The sequence below is a fragment of the Paramisgurnus dabryanus genome, chromosome 8 (assembly GCF_030506205.2).
Source record: "Paramisgurnus dabryanus chromosome 8, PD_genome_1.1, whole genome shotgun sequence".
Taxonomy (NCBI): domain Eukaryota; kingdom Metazoa; phylum Chordata; class Actinopteri; order Cypriniformes; family Cobitidae; genus Paramisgurnus; species Paramisgurnus dabryanus.
Window position 1 is genome coordinate 24,156,191 of NC_133344.1, and position 25,627 is coordinate 24,181,817.

Here is a 25,627-nt window from a genome sequence, read left to right on the forward strand (position 1 = left end):
TTTTCCAGGTGTGTCGGCATGGCATCAAGTTAAAAACATCTCAACTGTTCATAATGCTGCAAGCGCACCACAGGTCAAGTGACAAGAACCAACCAAAGGTCATGTTTTCCGTGCGGTTTTGGACGCAAAATGTGAGCCACCTAAAAAAAATCTAGATGTCAGATGCACTTAGGGGATTTTGCATCATTTCAAGTATTATTAATACAAACTTCACATTTTTAATAATTTTAATGTCTTTTTATTACAAACAATTTAACAACAATTTCATCTACTTTAAACTTTTAATTGGCTGCATTATTTTTAACCCAGTTTTTTGTGATTGTTGCGGGCAAAAATCCTTGATCTTATGGCACATTGACTTAAAAAATGTGATGGAATATGCAGGATATTTATGAAACTTTATGCGATTAAAATGTGTGAACGTGCAAAAATTGAGTGAACTTGCAAAAACTGTGGTATTTTGCAAAAACTGTTTGCAGCTTTTGCATCTTTTCAATGATGTTCACGTCACATAGGCTGCGTCTGAAACCGCATACTGTATAGTACGTACTAAATGAGATTAAACCTACTTACTGACCATTAAAGCAGTAGGTTCTGTATAGTATGATTCCTGCTAGTATGAATGGGATTTGGACGTACTACATCCGCCATGACCAACCAAAGGTCATGTTTTCCGTGCGGTTTTGGACGCAAAATGTGAGCCACCCCTAAATGTACACATTTTTACTATATTAGCAGCCCATATACAGTACATAATGATTAGGATAAGATTACAGACTGTAAATTCAGCTGTTGGTTTGAATATGGCTAAGACTCACCGAGACAGCGGGGCACCTTTCCATTCCAGTAGGGTGTGGTGGCATTGCGACACATCAGGGTGGAGGAACCCTGCAGTTGGTATCCATTAAAGCAGTAGAAGTAAGCCTCTCCTCCTGCATGCAGGCTGGTCACAGAAACATCCCCGTAAGCCGGTCTATCAGGGAAGTTACAACTCAATACAAACGCTGGAATAGAGATGAGAGAAAAAAGAATAAATAGTAAGGCAAACGATTAAAACTGCAGCACTGCATTTTTTTCTAACACTATCATTAACTAGTATCTGTACTGAGACGATTGTCTTTTGGGAATCTTAAAAATTTCATTAAGGTGACTCCGACTTATTTCAAAAGATTTATTATCTCAACAAATTCCATTTGTCTTTCTTTCTCTCAGTTTAATATGGTCTCTGAGGGTCTGTCCCAAATGCATGTCTGTTCTCCGTGTCCTCCGCCCACCAGACCGAAGTCATCCAGTGAATATGATACGATGAAATCATAAATGAGCCCACTTTCTGAACACACTTCACCAGACAGACTTCAGACATCTGACGTTATGGACTTTGAAAAGTATGTCTAAGTCTTAAACAAATCTTATATTAACCCCATGACCCAAGCTCAAATAACATCCTTGAAATGGCTTCTTAGATTTGGTCATTTAGTTGAGTCTTTACTGACCATTGTCTTTCCTGGGTCTCAGTCAGTACTAAACCACTGTCAATACTTTCTCAAAAAAGCCTTTTCACAGATTGTCACTACCGGCTTGCAAGTCCCATATTTCTAAATGCCTGAAAAGGTCTTAAGATAAAATGTTACATTTAATAAAGATTTGCAAGCTACAGCAGTGTGCTGGACTTTCAACCTGTATGAAAATCAACAAGCCAGCACTGTGAATACAGAAACTGAATGAGGCATGAAAGCCATAGACCTTTTCTCAGAAATGAAACGGGTCAGAATTCAAGGCTGCTGAGAATTTCAATGGCAGTCAGACACAGAAAGGCTTTGATAAGCAAGTGACCATCTTTTCCCTCTTTACAAAAGTCCAGGAAAGCCTTAGAGGGAAATAAATCCAGGTTGCACCACATGCTCCAACGTGTCGAATTGTTTCCCAGCATGAATTTTTTGCTTCATTCAGAGGTTTATGATTTTTGCAATTTATGACAAATTCCAGTGCTCATTTCTTCCTGTCTCAGTATGAATCTGGCAGCCTTATTGTTAGCTGTGGAAATTCAGAGCTGAGCGTGGGCATTGACAATGTCAAGAATGACAAAACTTAGCCGGAGGCCAGAAAATATATGCACAGGGCGATGCATTATAACCTTTGACCTGGCTCAGATCAATGTCACTCATGCAGACTGGCAATAGACTGAGCACAAAATTGTTATACCGGAGATACAGCCAGCACCTCACGTCCCTGTCATTTCGGCCACTAAGTCTTTAAAGATGAATTGACACAAATGTACAAAACAAGTAGAGGCTCTCGAAGGGCTCACAGCTAACATAAGGTCTTCAATTACGTTCTGTAAATAGCAGGTGTCAAGTACACCACCAACACCATGATCAAGATGGTTTATTTTCCCAAAAGCAACGTTATCTCGCATTAACGGCTATACAGCTTGTTATGAACGAGTCTTTTCTGAAATATTACAGCCATTTTTCAGGTGTCAGGCATTAATTAAACTGTGCTGCCTCCCTCAATGACCTCCAGTATTGCTTTCATAGCTCAGATTCTCCTTATCTGATCCTAAACCAATAGCAACAGTGAATTACCACCACGTTTCATGAAAGAATCACCCGGCTCCGGTCTGTGATCCAATGGTGCTGTTTAGAGGTGGAGGGCCTTGTCAAACAGAATTAATGTTTTTGTTTAAGTTTTTTTTCCTCCGCTGGCTCAGGTTGGATTCCTGTGTCTAAGAAAGCCTCAGTTTGATAAATCACTGCAATTCTTTTCCTTCACCGAGCGGAGAGGAGCTGCGTAATGGGCTGGTGCACTTCAACAACAATATAGGAGCAAGTAAACGCGGTTGTACGGAGCAACTGACATCGGCAGCGCCGTTAAGGCAATTTTAAAACACCCAAATTTCAGACTAGTGCTTTGCAGTAGGTGTGCACACTGCGATGAGTGTGTTGGAAAGTCCGGTTTGAGCAACATTCAGCATTTTACATTTTTTGGTGAACTGTCCCTTTAACATCCCCAACAAATCACAATTTCTCATTTACTTTTTCCACTCCAGAACCGTTACCGTACTCATCTACCATTATTTTATTTAGCACTAATTTTGCACCCTGTGCCGCAGTATTTGATGAGTCAGTTGCATTTTTATCTCTTACAGCCCTAAAACAGATTATCTTAAGTCACAGTAATTATAGCCCGCTCATAAGTGTTTCAACGTTGCCCTCCGTCTCTTCACCCTGGTGCACATGCATAAGCGCTCAACGCTGACGGCGACGGGTATGTGGAGAGGGTCTCTGCCCCTGATGACTGTGTAATCTCCACACTGAGAAGGGGGGCACTGGCTCAATGAGCCGGCACATAGGGGGGCCCTCCGCTGCCTCCGCCATCTATTTTATTTATGGTTTATTAGCACTGCTTCAGCACAGCGGGGCTCGTGTGCCGGCATTGCCGAGTTGTTATAGCATTATTACCCCTCAGGTTCTATTTCAATTAGACTAATACTGAGGGGGCATCAGAGGCCGGTTTTATGCGGAGCTGCCCGGACGATATTAAATCACATGCTAGCGAGTCGCCTCGCGGCTTCATAGGCCATCAAGCCCAACTGTTGTAATGCAATCTGAAGATGACTGTGTGCAGTCGGCACGGTGGCGATTAGCTGGCAACGGCTTAGACGGCAACAGATGCACTGCTAATGTGATCCATTAGGAGCCCTGGAGGTCCCCGCGTGGATGTGGTGATGCTGGGACGATGTATGCTTGGCAATCATGATGAGCATAATGGTTTGGTTGATTAGGAATGCTATAAAAATCATTTGGGTTACTGTACTTAATACAGTGCCATTAACGCAATGATAGGTGAAAAGACTACAGTATAAAATGGATGAAGGGACAGACTGGTAGATCTGGTATCTGTTCTGTCTCAGTTATTTACATGCACATAACTTTGCAGAAAACCATTAGCTTACTGGAACACTCCTACTGGAGTCAAGAACTCAATGAGATGCCTGTGGCTCAATGCATTTGTAACTGTAAACATACTGAACTAAAGCCTTGAGCGTATGCAATGGGCTCATGAAAGCTATCCACACATTCTGGAGGCAAGCTAAAGAATAAAGACTGAAAACATTATTTCAAGACGGATCAATGCACAGAATGGCTATTAGCAATGTCATGAGATGGTTGTCTATGGCAACATAAGCTACACTCTATAAGCAATGCTGTTGGTTATATCTGCTCTACTGTATCTACTGTTTATCATTTGCAATGTTTCTAGTTGCATCTTTAGTGATTTTGCAACCATTTTCTATGGTCTTGTCCAAAAATGTGGGGTTTGCAGCGAAATACTTATGAAATGACTAAAGTGACATTTGTGGAAAAAAGGTATTTGATAAGACATTAATAAGAGCCTGATTTAAAAAAATCTAGATGTCAGATGCACTTAGGGGGTTTTGCATAATTTCAAGTATTATTAATACAAACTTCACATTTTAAATTATTTTAATGTCTGTTTATTACAAACAATTTAACAACAATTTCATCTACTTTAAACTTTAAATTGGCTGCATTATTTTTAACCCCTGTTGGGTAGATCAGTCCTCCCAAAAAAACACAGTTTTTGATATTTAATGCGATTAAATTGTGTGAACTTGCAAAAATTTTGTGAACTTGCAAAAACTGTGGGAACTTGCAAAAACTGTTTGCAGCTTTTGCATCTTTTCAATGATGTTCACGTCACATAGGCTGCATCTGAAAGTACCTACTTACTCACCATTAAAGCAGTAGGTTCTGTATAGTATGAATCCTGCTAGTATGAATGGGATTTGGACGTACATCCACCATGTTGATACATCATGTGACACATGTCGTCATCACGTCATGTCAGCGCGAAAACAACCGCATCGCCGCTTTCGCCTCTTCTTCTTTGTTGCATAACTCCGCTCCCGAGGCATCATGGGATAGTGAAGTGTCCATCGTATGCATGCTGCAAAATCTATCCAGAAGTAGTAGGTCATCCGGGTACGCATACTGTTTTTGGAATGCTATGTATTCGGACATACTACTCGCCTTGCCTACTGCTTTTCGACTACTATATAGTATGGAAGTAGGCGGTATTGGACGCAGCAAGAATCACATCACTTTATAAAGTTCCCATGGCAACAGGGGACATGGCTGCGCTTGTGTAAAGTAAATGCAACATGCAACAAGATATATGTGATTTTTGCTACGAAAATGCGGGGATTATGAAATCATGCAAGCCCTGCATATTTAGCGAACGTAAATCTACAATTTATGGTGCGAAAGTGTAGCGTATTTGAAAAAATGCAGCCCTGCATAAATACGCGGACTTTGGATGATTATTGCGTTGAATTATGCGATCGCATAATCACGTTTTTCTAAAGGGACTGGTAAATATTGGACAGAACACACCGCTGCCTTTATAACCCATGGCTGCATAACAATAACCCAAAATTGGGTAATTTTTAACCCAGCACGTGTTCTGTCCAATATTTACCCAACATGGATTATGGAAAATAACCCCAGCTATATTAAGAGCGAACATAAGGCTTTAAATCCTTTTTGTTTCTAACTGTCAGCTTTATTTGTATGAGTGTAATTGGCAAATAATAGATTTCATACTTCCTACAGATTCTTTGAGATAAGCTGGCAAAAGTGGTCTCGCTGAAGGCACATGCTGGGTGAATATTTGTTATCTTTATACCAGACCCTGTGTGCTGTCTGATAAGCCCTCAGTGACCAGCTGTGTGTCAGGCTGCTCTGACAGCATGTCAAGAACTGCTGGAGCTGTTCACGTCCATAAATGCCTGGACTTCTACTCTAACATCACTGATACACGTTCATGGTCAACATAACTGCGAAACTTCACCGATAAGCAAGGGTTCAGCTCCAATTCTGAGTGTGAAATGTCTCTGTGTGCACTTTCATAAATATTGTCACACGGGACACATAGCAAAGATGCCACTTTAAAGTCATGCGGTTTTCTCAGTAGTGGTATAGCAGTACAGTGATATAAAATAAATAAGTGTGCGGTTAAATCTGATGTATATTGCAGAAGCTAATAAAAAATGCATCATCTTCTTGTTTATGAAGTACAGGGAGGGATTTACTGACGCAAAGCTCATCATGTCATATTGAGGCTGATTGCATGTGAAGGGCTCAGTGTGTGAGGACACAGACTCAAGGGAAATCTAGTTCGATTTAACCTCTTATTAACCTGGACGATGTGGCGGCTGCAAAGGAACATCTTCAAGTAGATACGGAAGAGGCACGCTGGGAATCCCACTGAAATCATATTATGCTAATACTCAACTTTAAATAATAATCTGCCATGGAATTAAAATGACAGTTCGTCCACATTTAAGTATACAAAACAATTATGTATGAAGGGCCACGTCTTATGTTCAACCTACTGTATTAAATTCCTTGAGGTACAGCGAGATCACAGGTGGCAGAAACAAAATAGTGAGAGGCACGAAAGTAGAAAACAGAGATTTTACCAGCAAAGAAAAAACCTGCCTTGTTCCCATGGAAATAAAATCAACCCACACCTTTTGTATTTGCAATGACACCTCAAGTGACAAAACACAAAGACAGTAAAAATACTTTGCTTCATTAAATGAATTCACTGTCAAACTGTCACTTTTACAGAAGTGTTGAAGTATATTTCATGTCATCTAAATGTCTTGCACCAGCACGCACTTGAAACCCAGTGCCAGCGTGTATAATTTCATAAAAGCAAACTGTGGCAGAGGGCGGCTCGACATGTTTTTCATTCGGCCCTGCTAATGATCTGAGTCCATCGAGAGGGGTCAATAAATGACAAAACAATGGTATGTCAAAGCACGGCTGAGCGAGAGAGTCATTAACCGGTCGAACTGAAGTGCAACTTTGGGAGTTTAACATAGCGTGGCTCTGCAAACATTAAATGACTTCAAGTAATGGTGGGTGAGTATAATAGCCTGTTTTGATTGAGGTTTGTTCACTGACACATGCTTGCTGAATGAGTTTGGCTGTTAAGAGTGTTGAGAGAGTTTGGCCTCCACCTTTTCTTCCTAGTTTAAATTGGCAACGATTTTATCGCGGGAGATCAACAGGTCACTTTTAACACTATTGGTGGGCTGTGTAACTGACATTTACATTTGACATTTCTGCATTTGGCAGATACGTTTATCTAAAGCGGCTTACAATACATTCAGGCTATACATTTTTTCCGATGTATGCATTCCCTGGGTATCAACCCTGTGACCTTTGCATTGCGAGCATCACACTATAATAGCTGAGCTATAGGAAAGCTGGCTATAGCTTTTGAAAATCTGATCACAAATGAGATATACTAAAAAAGCAGATGTAATTTTATTGACATATAAATCAGTTTGTCTGCTTATAATTAAAATTTTTAAAGGGACACTTCACCCATTTGCATTAAGCTTTGTATAGTTAGAAATATATTATTTCCCCACCAATGTCAAAATCAAACTTACTGGATGTATAGACATCATTTCATTTTTAAACAAGGCTCTTGTTGGTGAAATAGAATTGAATATATTTTTCCCTCTTTATATATTTGAAATCAAATAAGATGTCAAAAGTAATCCAAATGTAATCCAAAAGTAGTCAGATTATGTTACCAACGATGTGTAATCGAAGAGATTATATTACTGACTACAAATTTTGTCATGTAATTCGTAATCAGTAACGGATTACAATTCATAAGTTATCTACCCAGCTCTGTTTGTACGTTTCTGAGAGGTGTATTTTCTAAATCTTTCCTAATAGGAAGCTTGTCTATCAGAAGCAAAGCATTTGCTAGTGATGGGGACGAGACCGCCTATGCCGAGTCCGAGTCAAGACTGAGTCTTTGAAATCTAATCCGTTAATACCCAGCTCTGCGTACAAATACAGCTAATTTTAAATGTTTATTTTTTATTTGGAGCATTAGAATTGACGAGGGCCTGATGAACTTATTTTGATCAAAATCGACATTTTTCACATTGTTTGTCTGTAGCTTAATAATAGTCGACATGTGCATTTATCCAATGCTTTTAGGTTTTTTGGAGAGATCCAGGTTTCACTGTAGTTATTGTTAATGCAGACGTACAGGTATTTCAGCCATGGCACAAATGCTCTTGGTTTCGTTTTCTTAGATCAGCTGCCCCAAAGTGTTTCCATTCCTTTATCTGCTACTCTCAAAATCCAGGCTTTCATTACAGGTAGACTCTATGCATAACCAATTCACTCATTTTCTTATCTTACAATCTTCATTTTGGCATGGGTATTATCATTTCCGTAAATTACTATGCGTCCTCTTAATGAACACTGTTTGATAGTTAACAGGCGGATGAGCAGGTGGTCTGCGCTATCAATCAATTACATTTGCTCCGCCCACCCCCTAAAACGACTTCAATTTAATTCCCCCTGCCGCTGTTAGATTTCACGGTGTCTCAGGTCCATTTAATGGAATTGAAAGAGCAGCCGTCTGTCTGTGCTATATAATTGAAAGCAGGGGAAAGTCCAACACTAATTACCTCTTAATAATTATCTGACAAATAATTACAATAACAACTTGGACACTTATTAATTTAGTTACAGCTCCTGCGAATTTGCGATTAAGACAAAGACTTTATTAATTTTAAATTAAACGATTTAATACAATGTACCCTGTGCCCAATCTATGTGCTGCCAAAGGTTTATAATAACATCACAGCTGTACGAACTCAGTCTAGACATTGAGTTTTAGAGTTTAACAACTAGTATCAACTAGTAACACCTTCGAAGTAGGACAAAAATATGACAATAATTGCCCAATTGCTTTTGCTCATTCCACCATGACATTTTCAAAGCAATAATTACAAGCTGCTCACTACACAGCAAATGATATAATTTTACGCAACAGCAGCCTTGAAGGGATAGTTCACCCAAAAATGAAAACTCGTGTTGTTTCAAACCTGTATATATTTCTTTGTTCTGCTGAACAATGTTTGTAACGAAGCATCACTGACTTCTATTGTATTTCTTCCTATTATGGATGTCAATGATGCTCCTGTTTTCTGCTGGTTTACAAATCTTGATTTGAAGAAACTTATACAGGAACAATTGAAGGGGAGTAAATGATGACAGACTTTTTTACTTTTTGGGTGAAATTTCTCTTCAAAGGTGCGCACACATGTCCATTGACAAGTGCTGATTGCCCAGAGGAGTTTTTTTCTACGACAGGAGATGTTTGTAAAGGATTGAGGAGGTCACGTGTGTCACATGGCGAGCTAAGAGACACCCAAATGTCTTCACAGCATCCCAAAATCCTTTTCTGTGTCTGTACAGGTCATCATAGCAGTCATGTGCTTTCAGTCAAATTCAGAACAGCACCATGCCAGCTCTAATAGCAGCACTTGCATTCACTCCCTCACTCATTTCTGTCTGCCTGCATCAGACCTTCACAATACAGCGATGGATTATCTACACAGTGGCTGCTGCACCCAGTGATGTGAATGCATCTTTCTCAGTATGTAGCGCACAAAATTGAACAGATTTTTTTGGGCCTATTGTATTTGGGATGAAGATAGACTACAAAAGGCAGCCTTTTCATACAATAGGTAAACAACTGTGACAGTATGATTGTTTTGTAAATAACGGTGCACGGTGATATTTGAAATCCAATGGATTATTTCAAGCTGCGGATCAATCTTGACAAAAGTGTTTCAGGGAGGCAATTACACGGAATAAAAAGTGAACTTCACAGCCGTACATGTGCTCATTGAGATAGGATTCACATATTAAAACGAATGTCAAACTTCATTCACTGTGAGGGGAAAGGAGTCTGCCAAGCGGAGGCTTTCCAACTCAAATATGAATGAAAAGATCTCTCTGTGTATGTCTATTTAAAAGTACATGTCTGGATGTATAAGCAATGACCAAATGTGAAGATTAAAAATGCATCTGAATGCATCCGACAGCAGCAGATATGAATGCGCATATACACCGGCCTGCACACACCGATGTGTGAAAAGTCCTGATGTTTTTTTCATTCCCACCGGCACAAGCTGACATCACGCTCCATTGTTAAACCATCTGCACTGACATGCACCCTGTGTCACAGCCAATCATTAAAGTAATTACTGGAGTTTTGCATCATTACTGTTATTCATGGTTCTGAAGTAGGAGGGAACTGCTTTTAGGGAAAAGAAACAATGGCAACCGTAACCCAGACAACCTGCTTTTAAATTTGCCTCACAATGATTATGTTCTGCATTTGATGGATTACGTTAACATTAATCGTTTTGAAATGCATTACTTTTCCTACGGTTACGCCTGGCATCCAGACCACTCTGGAGTTTTTGACCCTCCTAAACTCTTTTACATTTGTACAAGCATGACCATTTTGTGTTGTTTGCGTTTATGGTCATGAATAGTGTGGACGGATATATTTTCTGAAACACCAGTTTAGACAAGGATCACTTCAATTACAAACACCGTATGAAAACGAAAATGCCCTAATGTACCCCAATGTAAACGTATGTTGAGCAGAAGAGACAAGCAGTATTTTTGGTCTTTCAAAATGGCTGACATCCCTCCTTTAATGTAAGTCTATGACAGTGGTCTCCAATGCACAAGGTTGCCTGCACGGAGTTTGTAAGTTGCCCGCCAGAGCACATTATAGGGAGTAGACTATATCAAAAAAGTATCCATTGTGGTAGCCCTTGCTCACAAACAGTTTGGAGACCCCTTGTCTATAAGATAGCAAGCCTAAACATCTCTTCCCAATAAACCACATTTGATATATACTTCAAATACATGGTCCATAGCACAACAGTACAGGATTTGTTACACACCAAATTTGACACTTGTGTTTGTTCGCATTCAAACTCAACACGTGTGCAAACGTAACAGTGATGCTTTTATTTCTATTCTTTTACTCTTGGCCATTGTGAATGCACACCACTGCCTGTTACTGATAAGAAATGGAACATGGAAAACGTTAGACACACTTCATTTCAATACTTAAAGTCGCTCGTGTTTAATAATTGGAAGTCATTGTCTGTACAAGCGTACGGATCTGTTCTCCGTCATCCATTCGGTACGACGCACATCTCTAATTGGCTATGAGGATTCTGCCCTTGTTGTTTCTTCTTTCTGTCTAATAAAGCACACAGTGTGCCGTACATCCCGTGCACGCTTTGTTACATTCAGATCATTCTTATTAGATCACACTTCAGCCGTGAGAGCCCTTCAGATTTGATTGTAGTGGGGGCGTTTGCTGTGATCGTTGGTTTTCTTGTGTGAGCTCATTTAACATTGATGAAGAACACGGTGCTTTTTGACTCTGGAGGACGTACAGATATTGAGAGGCTCGGCCGTTGAACTGTGCGGACAGACGCGGTCAGCATTTCATTTTCAAGTTAAACGCTTCTAAAATAGGCACTTTTCAGATATGAACTAACCTGAAAAGACACGGCAACCTCATTATCTGCTGCTGTCAGGGACAGGGAGAAGGACATTTTCTGCCAAAGGGTCTAATTAAATTCGCTTTTTCTATTCTTCTTCTTCTTCTTCTTTGCATAGCACGAGCTGAGCAAAGTCAGTCACTGCATAAGGAAGCCTTTGTTTATTTGTTATAAGTGATGAGTGGGTTGACAGGCTTGCATTTGCTGAACTAGCAAACAAATGGCATCCTTAGAGGAACCATAGCAGAACTAGAGAGTTATGCTCGAAACGAATAAAAAAAGCTGTATGCCGATCAGATGCCTTCAGAGACAATGAGGACAGGGATCATGGGACTTTTGTCTGACACAACACGCTGGTTTAATTTCTTTTGCCTGTGCACTTGACACATGCATCTATAGATACAAAATAACGTACATGCCTCCAGTTTTAAATTAGGGTTACAATTGAATTTAACCTCATAAAATCGAATCTCTGTGGCAGATGCTTGCAGGCGAGTACTGGTGAGCCTCATACATTTCTCAGTTGCAGGGCTCATGAAGTTTGTTGGATCAGAGAAAGGCCTGGCTCCATACTCTAGAGAGATGTGGGCTTTTAACAGTGTCCTCTTCTCTGAAACATCACAGTCGGTGTTTCAGAGAGGATGAGAAAGGCTTATAAATAAAAGGAGGGGAGGTCTGGAGCTATGCTACTGTCACACCAACATCTTGTGGATGATTCAACACACATCCCAATACTTTTTCCCCATAAACCTTCATGACCCCAACATCAGTGCAGACCAGCTTGGAAGTAAATTTGTTTTATTATTTTTTATCGTCTAAAAACATTTTTTTTTTAAGAAAAAAATGTTAAGATGCTAAAGTTTCTCTTTTTTACAGTCATAAATGACATTGTGTTGCACCTGCTGTGTAGTATCTTTAAGTCTATGCCACCTTATTTTTAGAAAACAGCGTATTGTACAATGTTGTTTTATGCACATACCTAGATACAGGTGCAGACTGGTATCTAGTAAAAGTAGTTAAAGTCTCCCTGTAATCAGTAATTTTATCAGTTAAAACTCATCTTTGTTCATCATAATAGCAGGTAAATGTTTTACATGTCATAGTAATATTTGTCATGTCAAGTTATTGCTTGACCCGGTTTTTGGCATTTACAAAGACAGCAGGTGCCACACAGGTCTTACACAGACCTTTCACATATGTATCCTCATGAAAATAATGCATTATACTAGCTTATAATTAAAAACTTTAGCATTAATGAAGAGATAATGTAGTGATATGTACTTAGGAGATTGTGATTGACTGTTAATTGTGGGGTGCGGGGTTGCTGGTGGGGTGCAGCGTGCTAGAGAGAGAGAGAGAGAGATCATGTGCGTGTGCATTAGTAAAATAAGCCAAAAAATGTTCATTTATTTGTCTAGTCTGTATCATAAAATAATATTATATAATAAAAAAAAAAATCTGAGACCTTTTTAGTTGTTGCGATTATTTTGCGATGAAATAACAATAATTATTCAGGATCGCAAAATAACGCGACATTTTCTTGATTTTGTGCTGTGTTCTGCAATCGCGGAAACGTGAAAAACTGGAGGGACTGTAATGTGGTTACAAGTTTGTGACACTGGAAACCAATGCGATTTTAAATTGCGAGAATGAGATTGTCTCCAAACATATTTAAAACACCACACAAACATATAAATAACAATAAGAACCCGATTTTCCCCACGGTGGGACCTTAAATACCAGGTAGGTAGACAAATACCAGGTAGGTGCCGTTTTTCGTGATCCCATTTTTCAAACTTTAGTTAGTGTGTAATGTTTGCTGTAAGAGCATAAATCATACCTGCAAAATTATAAAGTTCAACGTTTTTTCCCAAGCGATATATTTTTCTTTAACAGAATTCGCTTTTCAAGGACTACAGAGAACGGCTGGTTTGGACTACAGCCCTCTACTTCCCAGGTAGATGACAATATTCTGAATTTTTACTAATCTCGTCCTAAAGGAATCTGCCAAAAAAGGGCATGACCTTGTTGCGCATCCATGGAGAAAAGGAAGAGTTGCGTTAGTAGAGTGATTTTATCGCAATGCCATCGAGACGCTGTTATTTTCATCCCAGAGTCAAATCCCCTTAGTTTGGTCATTGCTAAGGACAGCTTCCTCAATCTGGTGTGACCTTTCCGGACCAGGTGTGCTAAGCTGCTGTCTGCGAAATCACAACATACTAAACCAGCTACACAACAGAACTCGTTACGTATTTTTGAAGGAGGGACTTCATAGAACAAGGAAGACATCAGCCCGTTTTTAGGACAGTAGATTGTGTGAAAAATAAGTTATATTGCGCACCGTAACCCCATAGCTTCGAAAACATTGGAAAAAATGGCACCTTTAAATCTTATTATTATTAAAAGCTTATTAGCACAGGGTATTAACAGATATTAGCATATTTTATACAAGCTACTCTGACCTTGCTATGCTTTAATAACCCTGCCTTCCAAGTTCCAACACTGAGCCCTTGAAAACTTTGGTATAATTTAAACACTGGCACTGGGTTAACTAACACCTGCCAAAAAGTGTCCAGGCAAGACCATTATAATCACAATCATCATCAAGCGGACGGGGTGTTACTCAACTGAATTCATACTCATTTATAGCCTAATTCTACTGATCAGCCTCCAAGAATGGCTGGCAAGCAGAGCTGAGCGACTGAATAAATAAATGTGCATAGCAGCATAACCTATCCTGCTGCCGAAAAGCTATTTGCATGCAATTACTGCACTTATGACCGTTTGACAACTGTAGGCTGTAGATAAAACCTTACGAGTCAAGAAATCAGAACCAAGCCTAATTCTTCACTCCTAAAAGACGGTCATTGTCTTATATGCATGAGTCATAAGTGAACCTTACATTATTTATAACCTTTTATCAAAACGTACTTGCTCCACCTCTGAAAATGCCTTCTCCAATCCCTTACAAAGAGCAATTTACCAAGGTCACGGAGTCTCCGTGCTGCTGATTATGTGTATATGTGTAAGAGAAAGATACAGAGAGACAAAAAAGAACAACGGAGCAAAATAAAGATCCATCATAAATCTAGACGCGACCATGAGGGCGTCTCACGGCAGCAGAGCACAAAATTAATGTAGCGGAAATGAGACGGCCTCAGGCAGAGGTGAAGCTGGCATAAAGGTGAAATACAGCCTGCGCTGCACAACCGCTTAAACCGATCTGACACCCCAACCGCTGAACGCTCTGACACCACTAAATGTCAAAGCTCTTTTACAGAAACTCTGCCTGTCAAAGACACTGATCCATCAAGACGTTTAGCACTGAGAAGAGTGATATTTGTCCCGAGTCTCAAACCTGCAAATCGGAACACGGGACACGTCATGACTTCCTAATCAGGTAAGACAGGTGATGTGCGATGCACAGTCGAAGATGAGGCGATAAAAAGCTTATATAACAGAGAGAAAAGAATAACTGCCGTAAGAGCAGGGTGAAATCTTTGTGTCCCCTGAAACGCCTTTTATTTCACTAACAGAGAATTGTATAGGACCCAGCATGGCACCATCTTTCTCTGTCAACCCACTGACTCTTGAAATGTTAAAGCAATTTTCCACAAAGCAGTGGAAGAGTGCTTGGCTTTTAATTGTGGGGCTTTGCATTGGAAAATCTCCGCTCTATTTCTTATTTCATGAATGGATCTATTTTCATCTATCAGTCTTGATGGCTCTGGTCATTGTGTGCATAAAAATGACCCGCCATGACTTCTGTTATGGCGCGGGCCCAGGTCATTTTTTCTGGGTGATTGTAAGGTGCAACTACGATGAGAGGGCAGTATTCATAAGCCTGTCAACCTTTCAAAAGAGGCAGTTCATTATAAAGAAATTAATTAGCTAGTCTCTCAAAGACAGCGTGTCCATCTACAATCAGATCTGTCTCGTCCAGCACGGCTGTCTAATGAAAATGTTTTCACATTCTTCATGCCCGACAAGGTGAACCGTGCGATTAAACAGAATGGAATATCAAAGCTCCCACATTGTTCAGGAATGAAGTGAAGAAACATCTGACTTCAAACTGTGAAAGGTTTGAGGAAAAAAGTGAAATGATTACTTTACGTTTGTAGCCATTTGAACTCACCTGTAAAATGGTTAAAGGTGACATAGAATGATTGAACAGGGTATTTATTCTTGTTCTGTGATGTGACATGTAGAAAAAAAATTATTGGGTCTGTAATGCCTTAGAAGCTTCCTAGAAACCTCTCTCAGAAGCTATATTAGGGTGGGGATTGGAAATGAGTGGTTTTGCACCTATCTGGCATCCCTTCAGGCTTAACTGACAACCTCATTATGAAATGCAAGCACTTGACACTGATTGGCTGCCTTTGCTGCCACTCTAAAGAATGTAAACTTTGCCGTCTTCAGAACACGGACGGACCAAAATTGTACAAATAGAAGAGAACACCTCGTAACGCGACTCACAATATCGCCTTGAACTTCGCAAACACTGCTGCAATTTACTTCCCTTTGGAGGCGAGCGGCCGGATGCAGTGTTGGGGAAAGGTACTTTTAAAAGTAATGCATTACAATATTAAGTTACTCCCCAAAAAAGTAACTAATTGAATTACTTAGTTACTTTACATGGAAAGTAATGCTTACGTTACTTTTGCGTTACTTTTGCGTTACTTTTTCCTACTTGGCTGAGGCTTGATCTCTTTCAGGCCTTGCAGGTGTTTTTTTGATCGCAAAAATGTCAAGCTCTGGCCTGCCATCTCCGTTTCTGAATCAAACTGTTCCCGCTTAGCCGCACAGAGTGCGTAATTCTACTTTAATATGTTTAGTTTAATTCAGTACATTATTTTATTTTTAAATTTAATTAATTAAACTGAAAAGTATCTCGCATTACTTTTTAAAAAAAGTAACTCTTACATTTATAAAGTAATGCGTTACTTTACTCGTTACTTCAGAAAAGTAATATTATTAAGTAATGCAGATTACTTGTAATGCGTTACCCCCAACACTGGCTGGATGTATGCTAATTATTTCGAAGAGGTGGAATTTAATGAGAATAAGGGGGAAGTGAGATGCATTTCACGTAATATGTATCTATTGTTCAGATTGGGCCATTATCTGGCGGACATTTCCAAAGGAGGAATTTCTATGAAACTGAGATGTTCTGAATGTCTAGCACTGTTCGTATATTCGTGAATGTGTTTAGACTACAGTTATTCAACTAAGACAACGTAATAACGTTTTATCATTCTCTGTCACCTTTAAAGGGATCACCCTGAGATCGGCAATACCATAGATATGTATAATAAAGGCTAGATGTCTTACGGCGGAGTCGCTAACGTAATCACCTGGCGGCCATCTTACCTCAGACAGCTCGCTCACTTGTAGCATTGTGTTTTAATGGTGTATGTACTTTTAAATGGCCATAACTTGCTACATTTTCTACTGATTTTCAAATGGTTTGGTTTCTTACAAATGTTATTAATGTGGATATAATTCTGGATGCTTTAACATGTTTTTTGAAAATTATTCATAAATATGCAGTGTCATAGGTACATCTCTGATGTTTATAACAAACCAAACCTTTTAAAAATCGCTAGAAAATTTTGCAAATTATGGTTATTTAAAAGTACATGCACTAAATGCACATGCATTAAAACACAATGCTACAAGTGAGCGAGCTGTCTGAGGTAAGATGGCCGCCAGGTGCAGACGTCGACCTCCATTGGCCAGCAGTGCGTGCGAGACATCTAGCCTTAATTATACATAAGGGCAATACACTCGTGGAAGAACCCTTTTTGTCTGAATGGTTCCATAAACAACCTTTAACAACTTTTTGACAGAAAGTGAAAAAATGGTTCTTTAGATTATAAAAAGGTATCAAACAAATGGTTCTTCTAAGAACCTTTGACTAAATGTTCTTGGAGGAACCAAAAATGTTTCTTTTTTTTATGGCATCGCAGTAAATAACATTTTAAGATACTTTATTTTTAGTGTAGCTTGCTCAACTTTATTAAAACTAAAATAAACCCATCAAGGGCTTCAGAAAATTTGGGATTAAGGGTCTCAGACAAAGAAAAGCAGGATCAACATTTAAACAATATAGTGTGGAAGAGTCAAATCAGCGAACATCAATATACATATATAACACATTCCTAATCATAGAAATCCAGTTTGTAAGCACACAACAGCGTTTACAGGGCCTAAATAAAGACATTGCTGCCAAATAAGGCCAAAGTACCAGTTAGTGTAAAATACTGCATCATAAAACGCCTTTGATTTAGGCTTTACGGCCATACTGCCAATAAGCTTTTACCATTGAGAAAAAGCACAAATGATCTGTCTAGGGCAAGTATACGAGTTTGAAGATATTGATCATAGGGGTATTAACAGTGGGGAAGTTTATAAAAACAGCTTCAGAGTACTTTTATATTTGGCTTTTTAAAGTTAAAGGGACACTTCACCCATTTGCATAAAGCTTTGTATAGTTAGAACCCCAGTCATGTTTTTGAATGGTCATGCATCATTTCCTCAGTTGCCGCTAAGACAGGAGAAATACAGATTTCAGTGTTGCACTTCCTTCTTTCAATGATGTTAAAATCATCATTTTGCATCATTGAAAGCAGGAAGTCCAATATCTTTGTTGAGGGGGTGAGACTACAAACACCCCTTTTCTCGGTCAAATAGGCACCAAATTCGAAATGTATGTTACATTTCAACTACAAATATGACACACTTTCAATAAAGATTGATGTTTCTACAGGTGAAATGCTCCTTTATTAATTATATTAAAATATACAAGCACAACCTAACTAATGCAAATTAACTGAACTAAATGAAGTGTAAAGTTATGAGTTGACAGTTCTTGGGTCCAAAAAAAATGTACCCAACCTGAAATGACCCCAATCACTTTTTACCCGAACTCAACTTCATAAATAATTTTTTTTTAAGAAAGACCCAACCCGAGAAAATTAGACCCGCGTCCGACCCTATAAAGGTTAAAAAGGAATTGACGCATACACCCAAGATAGTTTAGGTCTTCTCAGGTCTGTTCGGCAAAAGCACATTCATTTTAAATTACCCGGGTTGGACCTCGGGTTTTCGGATCTAAGTGGACCTGTGAAGACCTCTAAGATGCAGTCCAAATACACTCAAATAAGGCACTGGTTCTCAAACTTTTTCAGTGTGCACCCTCCCTTGTGTACAGTGCATCCCTTCGTGCCCCACTCTAAGAAAATTTGTGCCATAAATAATTCTAAAACTTAAACAAAACATATTAAATTATACACTGTAGTGCTGTTGGTTAGTCTTATTTTAGCCCAGAATTGATTTTTAAATTATTGTATTTTATAAAATGTCATAAAACTGGAGCCCCCCTGACACAATCTTTCAGCCCCCAGTTTAAGAACCACTGATCTTAAAGGCATATGTACACCTGACCACCAAAAAATAACTTGCACCATCGACCGGTAATCATCTGGTTTACCCGTTGAGTACACAAGCAGCCAAAGAACTAAGGTCCACATCCTAAAATGTGGAGAACGGTAAAGAGCAAATAAAAAGCAACATAAGAGATGTTTTCAGTAAGGTTGTGTGACTGTACATCTCGGCAGGTGATCCCTTGCCCCGCAGGGTTAATCTCCTTTGGGAGGGGCGAGCAGCAGGGTGAAGGATATTACAGTGGCTTCCTCTGCCGTCAATGAGCACAGCCGACTGCCACGCACGGCTAAACTTAGCCCGGATCAGCTGAGTTTATCGCAGCTCAGCTACACAACTGAGCTCTTACTAGGGCAGAAGTCCAATCCACAGCTCATAATACCCCTAAACCAATCTCAATCACTTTAAACACTGCACATGCATGAACACACACAGGATAAAGTGGTTTTGCACTTGACAAATCAGATATCAAATCTGAAACAAACCGCATCTTCGAATGACATATTTTTGTGGAGATATTAAAAAATATTTACTTCTGCGTTTATGAAACTGCACAAACCCAAAGTAATTATGGAGGACGAGTTGTGCTTAGATTAAAGCTGACTTGCTGCAAGTAATGAATGAATTTTGCTGTTGTCTAAAAATTTTGTTTACTCTAATTCAGCATTTAAACAATGAGAGAACACCCCACGGAGAGTGCAATCTCTGTATAGGATATCTGAATTTAATTATTTGTAATGTAAAGCATGAGCTATTTTTCAAATAATTCAACCAAAGAAACAGATGCTGACAATATTAAATTGCAGGATCACTGGATTACATGTTTATCACAATCTGCATCTGTATTTTAAATGCATCCACTTTTTGCAATGAAAAAGAATGAATGTGAATCTCAGCTGTTGTAGGGGAATAGAAATCTCACCCTACCCTCATCTACATTCAATGTGAGATGTTTGACATCTCAAACAACCCTACATTTGCTTTAGATATCAAAAGACGTACAAATCAAGGATTTATACTTTCCAGTTTCACACATGAGCTAATGCAGTGGTGCAACACGGATATCATTTCTGCATTACCGTGTAACATCAAAGTGTGTGACATCATCTCGGCTTGTGACATTTGAGTGGTGGGGCGAAATCAGTGTGGTGAAAAGGGTTATTACCTGTTGAAAGGCCAGTCGGACCCCACAGCCTTTATTTCAAACTTCACTCCATCAGTACCGGCTTGTTTGTGTTTAACCTTTATCCACACTTGAAAGTGGGTGGCAAGGGTGGTCTACGCCATCCCTTTATTCTGATCTGAATTATTGAGAGGTCTAAATCTTTAATGTGTGTGCTTCTAATGGAGGTACCCATTTAGAGAATCTATCATCCTTCAAACCGCACGAGGTACCTGAATGTCTGAATGATGAGACAGCACAGGTGCCTTATGTTAGAAGTGTGTGGCAGGTGGGGCCTTTCTATAGACTGTAAAATGAGATCAAAACTTGATGTGCTACTTTATAAAAACATACTCGAACATATACAATATAAATGTTTCTGGTGTCCAGCAAGCACATTTATCAAAACCAAGCTGTACAAATATGTCATTCGGAAATCTACTGACTGACTTTGTTTTGCCACCTTTCCACCGCACATGAAAAACAACAGCAGATAAATCGAAAGTCATTATTTTCCTATGGAGAGTTACACAAGGGCTGCATGGGGTTGCGACTATCTGCGGATGTGAAATTTTCAGATACAATTTGAGCTTTGGATGCTTTAAGAAAATTGAACTTGAGTGACTAGACCGCATGCAACTCACCGACCGTGAGTTAATTATTTCAGTTTATTCCAAACAGATAAAAAATGTTCATCTTTTTTTTTTAAATTTTATCAGTAACACTTTAATCCTTACAAAAGTAACAAATTATTTTTAATATTTATATGTTGTTATTTTCAATCTTGCCTCCATATTCTCTCCCAAAATATTGTTGTATGTTATAATATATTTAATATATAAAATATTTTTTTGCATTCAATTATTAATGAATATTCATAGGATGAGGGCTCTAGCAATTTTTTTTTGACAGTTGTGTCCAAATGTTGTGTTACAACATAAAAGATCAGCCAATCATAACAGAGGTCATTACATATATAAGTAATTCCGATACCATTTTTCTCTTCCCGATTCCGTTACCTGGGCTCAGTGTATCGGCCGATACAGAGTAAGGATTTGATACCTGGGTGTGTTTCTGTAAAATATACAGTTGTACATACTACTAGCCCTGTATGGATGGATATTACTGTTTTATGGTGTGCTTCAGACTTATTCCTTTATAAAACATGAACAAATACATTGTATTTTTATTATCTGAAAGACATTTGACAGTAATATTTATTTTTCCTAAGTGAAAAAGAGACACAAATCTAACACTGTTAATGGGAAGAGTTTTTTAGTTTTAGAATATAACTGTATAAAACAGTGCAAGAAAAAAAAACAAGTAAGGAATAAAAAAATTAATATGAATAATATAACATTCAGTTTTTAAATACAAAAGCAAAATAAAGCTCCTTTAAAAACACTAAGGGCCAGATTTACTAAGCGCTTGCGCCAGCGTAAACCATCATTTTGGCGGTAAATAGCGATGTCGGAATTTACTAAAGACGCGCAGTGGATCATTAGCGCTGAAAAGGTGTGGTCTAGTTCTTTTTGCGACTGACCTGATTGCATATGCATTTCTAGGAGTTTCCCTTTCAGACGCAAACATTTTGGGAGGAGACTATTTAAATGATTCACGCAACGCGATTTACTAATGTTTGCGCATGTGTTATGTATGGCATTTGCGCGACTATTTAACGCCGAAAAAAAGCATGTCTTAAATCATTTTGCGCTCGAAATGGCTGCAATTGTTGTTGCTAGGAGGAGACATCGCAGAAATCAGAGACTGCATGGTAGAAGGGAGAGGATTTCCAGGATCATTTTACCAGATAAGTTCACGCGTCTCTCTGCCTTTATTTATCGGCCTGTATATCACATGCACCTGCAGGAGCATCATCTCTGCTTATTTGCAACCATGCGCTAATTTGAGCTGCTCTTAGTAGATTGGTTGGTCATTATGGAAATCAGCTGTTGCGCCTGTGTTATTTAAAAAGCGCTTTTTTAGTAAATAACCCGCAGATATCACCACTCCCATCAGCGCATTTTTGGAATTGCGCTCATGCGCTAATTTGCCCTGTTTAGTAAATCTGGCCCTATGTATAGCCACAATGTAGTGAAATAAGCAACTTGAGTGTAACCATCGTGTTCTTCGGTGTTATTAATACTTGTGCCACCCAAAATGCAGCATGGCATATGAGACATGTCAATGTTTTATTAGTCTGAAATACTAACAAAGAACCATAATTTTCTGTGGTATCGGCCGCATTTACGATACTGGTATCGGAACAACCCTACTGTATATATAAGTCTTAAAGGTAAAGTGTGTCAATTCTTTTTTTGGCCATTTTGCCTTTATTTGATAGACAGTAAAAGGAGAGGACAGGAAAGTACAGGGTGAAGAGAGGCATACGGGATCAGCAAAAGACCTCAAGCCGGGAGTCGAACTTGGGTCGCCCAAAGTGTGTCTGCACCATATGTCATAGTACTGCTCACTACACCATCGGCTCTGCTGACAAAGTGTGTCATTTCTTTGTAGCACAAGATTGTTGCAATATTAATTGACATTTACAGACAAACTCCAGAGGGAAAACAGTGTAGAATATGGCCTTAAACCTATGGTTTGTGTAAATTTTGGGGCTTGTGATGTCACTAACCCAGGAAGAGGTTTAGGTGTAGGCAATCTAGCCGTTCCTGTAGTTTTTTGGAAATAATTTTTTGTTAAAGCAAATATCTCCTATTGCATTAAACTTTGAGGGTTGTAACTTTGCAGATGTTGCTTATGCTCAAACAGCAACTTTACACAATAACTACAGTAAAAAAAAAGGGGATTCAGAATCAACTTCACCTTTAACTTATACGTATAATAAAAACCAGACGTATAAAATCTTGATATGCACAACTTGCTGTGCTTTTAAATCTCTGAATGACAACAATGCCTAAAGAGTTCAATCTATACCCGCCAATGACAAGTTATCCTGTCAATTAAGGGAAAACGCTTCCCTGCCAATGACGAGTTTTTACGGTAATCCAGATTTACGCTCTTACCCAATTAATGAAAACACTTTATAATCTACGGATCCAAAAGCAGTAAATACTCTGTGTATGTTTTGATTATCCCTCTGAATTTGATCTTTGAAAAACATTTAGTCTTATTTGGAAGAAACCTACCCTATATTTGAGAGGTGATAAAAGAAAACAAATGAAGACAGGAAATATAGATAGGATAGGAATATCATAAAAAAGCTGGTGCTGTCAACTTTTTTTAAGCTGGCGGGGAATCTCAGTGCACTACTGTAGCAATTTCCTTAAAGTTAAAAGAGAGAAAGTTTTTGCACTGATTGCAGAAAATCAAATGAACCACCATTATTGCCTCATAGTTTAAATTGGAAAATAACTTGTTCTCTCCACAGTATCCTGCAATATGCAGTTACAGTACCCCAGAATCCCAGCTCTCTACTGTTCACTCCTCCTTTCCGGTTATTTCATTGCCAAGGCAAGTGTAAACCCAATGGCAAAATTAGCTGCTCTTGCGTGTGCACATCTACCCAGCCTAGCAGCTGGATCACATTAAATTGAACCGGAAACAGGGGGAGCAGGGCCTTCGGAGTAAAGTAATTGGAAGTTTTGTAAAGAAACAGAAAGCCATTAGAAAAGATGTGCTGTCTGGCCCCGGTAGATGATTGGCCATGAGTCTAATAGGGGAATGTGAGGCTTCAAACCCGAACCATTAAGAACCCGTCCGAACGCCATCAATTACACACCCATAAAGACACAGAGACACATGCAAGGGGGAGGCTGTGGGTTGGAGTGTAAATGACTTTCGTATTCAACAGGCATATTAAGGATCAGCAAAAATGCTATTGCTCTACTGCAAACCTGTCACGGTTCATTAACTCAGAGAAACAAAAAGGATTCGTCTGTATACAATCATTAGTCATCGCGTCGCCCCGCGCTACGGAGGATAAATAACGTTGCCACATGGAGCGGGACACATCTGCGCACTGTAACCTTTTCTGTAAAGCCAATCTCCTGTTGATGACTCTGTTAGGAGACTATTAACACAGAATTATCCAAGTCATTTTCTGATGTAATTATGTGGCCTATTGACAGCAGCTGTCATTTTCAGGCTAACATGAGCATATTATGTTGACATGCGATAACAAGGAGTGTTTCCCCTTCAGTGCGCAGGAGAGGCTCTCCTAATGCAAAGCAATGATTGAGGGCTCCCTGCTCCCAGACTCCTAATCGTTCGTGCCAATCTAATCAGTAAGTGTACACTCATAAACAGGTTTGGATATGTGCCAGCCCGTGACGCTGGCATAGAAGCAATTAGCAAGAGGTGGAATAGGCAGATGTTTTGAGGTTGACGTGTAGGACGGCTCACCTTGGTAACGCAGCAGTAAGAAGCTGGACTGAGGTTGCTGGCTGCGGAATTGGATGGCGATTTGGTTGCTCCAGCTGCGGACCACCAGACCTTTCAGCAGGATAGACTCATTAGCCAGAACTGAAGGCTCGCGGCCACCCAGATCTTCGAACCTGACCACGTCTCCTTCAACCAGGCTAACATTCATCACCTGGACAGTCAGAGAGATGGAGAGAAAAGAAAGAGACATGATTAAATACACCAACAAAATGAGTGATAGCCACGAACATGAGAGCTAGAGTGATATGTCAAAATCTGACACTGAGTCCTAAAAAAGAAACGTATTAGACTACATGTTGCTTCTCAACCAATCATTGCTTGCCATCTTTAATTACCTGTGTGATGTCATCAAGAAGGTGGAACAAGCGATAAAATGAGAGATGTGGCTTTTAGTCTATCACTGCATCCGAAACTGCCTACTTCCATACTATATAGTAGGCGAAAAGCAGTAGGGGAGGCGAGTAGTATGTCCGAATTCATAATATTCGGAAAAACAGTACTGAAAAGTACCCTGATGACCTACTACTTCTGGCGAGATCCTGAAGTGTTCATTAGATGGACACTTTACTATCCCGTGAGCCCCCGGGAGAGGAGTTATCCAACAAAGAAAAAGAAGGGGAGGCGTTTTTTATTCAAAAATGTCGAAAGCTGTAGCACAGCTCCACTCAAATGCAAATACAGCTTTGTCCCTTGTGGTTAAATTGTGTTTGTTTAACGTCATACCAGTTAACGACTAACTTGTTGTAATGATGACGTATGCCACTTGATGTATCAACATGGCAGATGTAGTACGTCCAAATTCATTCATACTTTCCATATTAATTCAACATACTACCTGTTTTAACGGTTGATAAGTCTGTACTTTATCTAATTCAATACCTACTGTTACAGTATGCGATTTCTGACGCAGCCTATGTGTTACGTAAATGTATTTACGATGATTTCCCTGCTAAAAAAACAGCATCAAACCAGCATGGATCAGCATGGAAATTATGCTGGTCTAAGCTGGTTTGATGCTGGTTTAGCTGGTGGCCACCAGCATCAAAACACAACATATGCTGGTCTTGCTGGTATGACTAGCATGGGATGCTGGTGCTAGTGCTGGTTTAGCTGGTGCTGGTTTAGTGCTGGTTTACCTGGTGTTCCCTTGCAACATATGCTGGTCTTGATTA

At 39.4% G+C, this 25,627-nt stretch overlaps 1 protein-coding gene across 6 annotated transcripts in view; it reads right to left on the reverse strand.

Moving 5' to 3' along the window:
- sez6b (seizure related 6 homolog b) overlaps positions 1-25,627 on the reverse strand; it is a 236,344-nt gene that overhangs the window by 38,707 nt on the left and 172,010 nt on the right. For all 6 annotated transcript variants that reach the window (XM_065281126.2, XM_065281125.2, XM_065281122.2 and 3 more), the window contains exons 4-5: positions 24,417-24,606; positions 819-1,004 (exon numbers count right to left, since the gene is read on the reverse strand). In XM_065281126.2, coding sequence (XP_065137198.1) covers positions 819-1,004; positions 24,417-24,606 — 376 coding nt within the window. The remainder of the gene's footprint in view (positions 1-818; positions 1,005-24,416; positions 24,607-25,627) is intronic.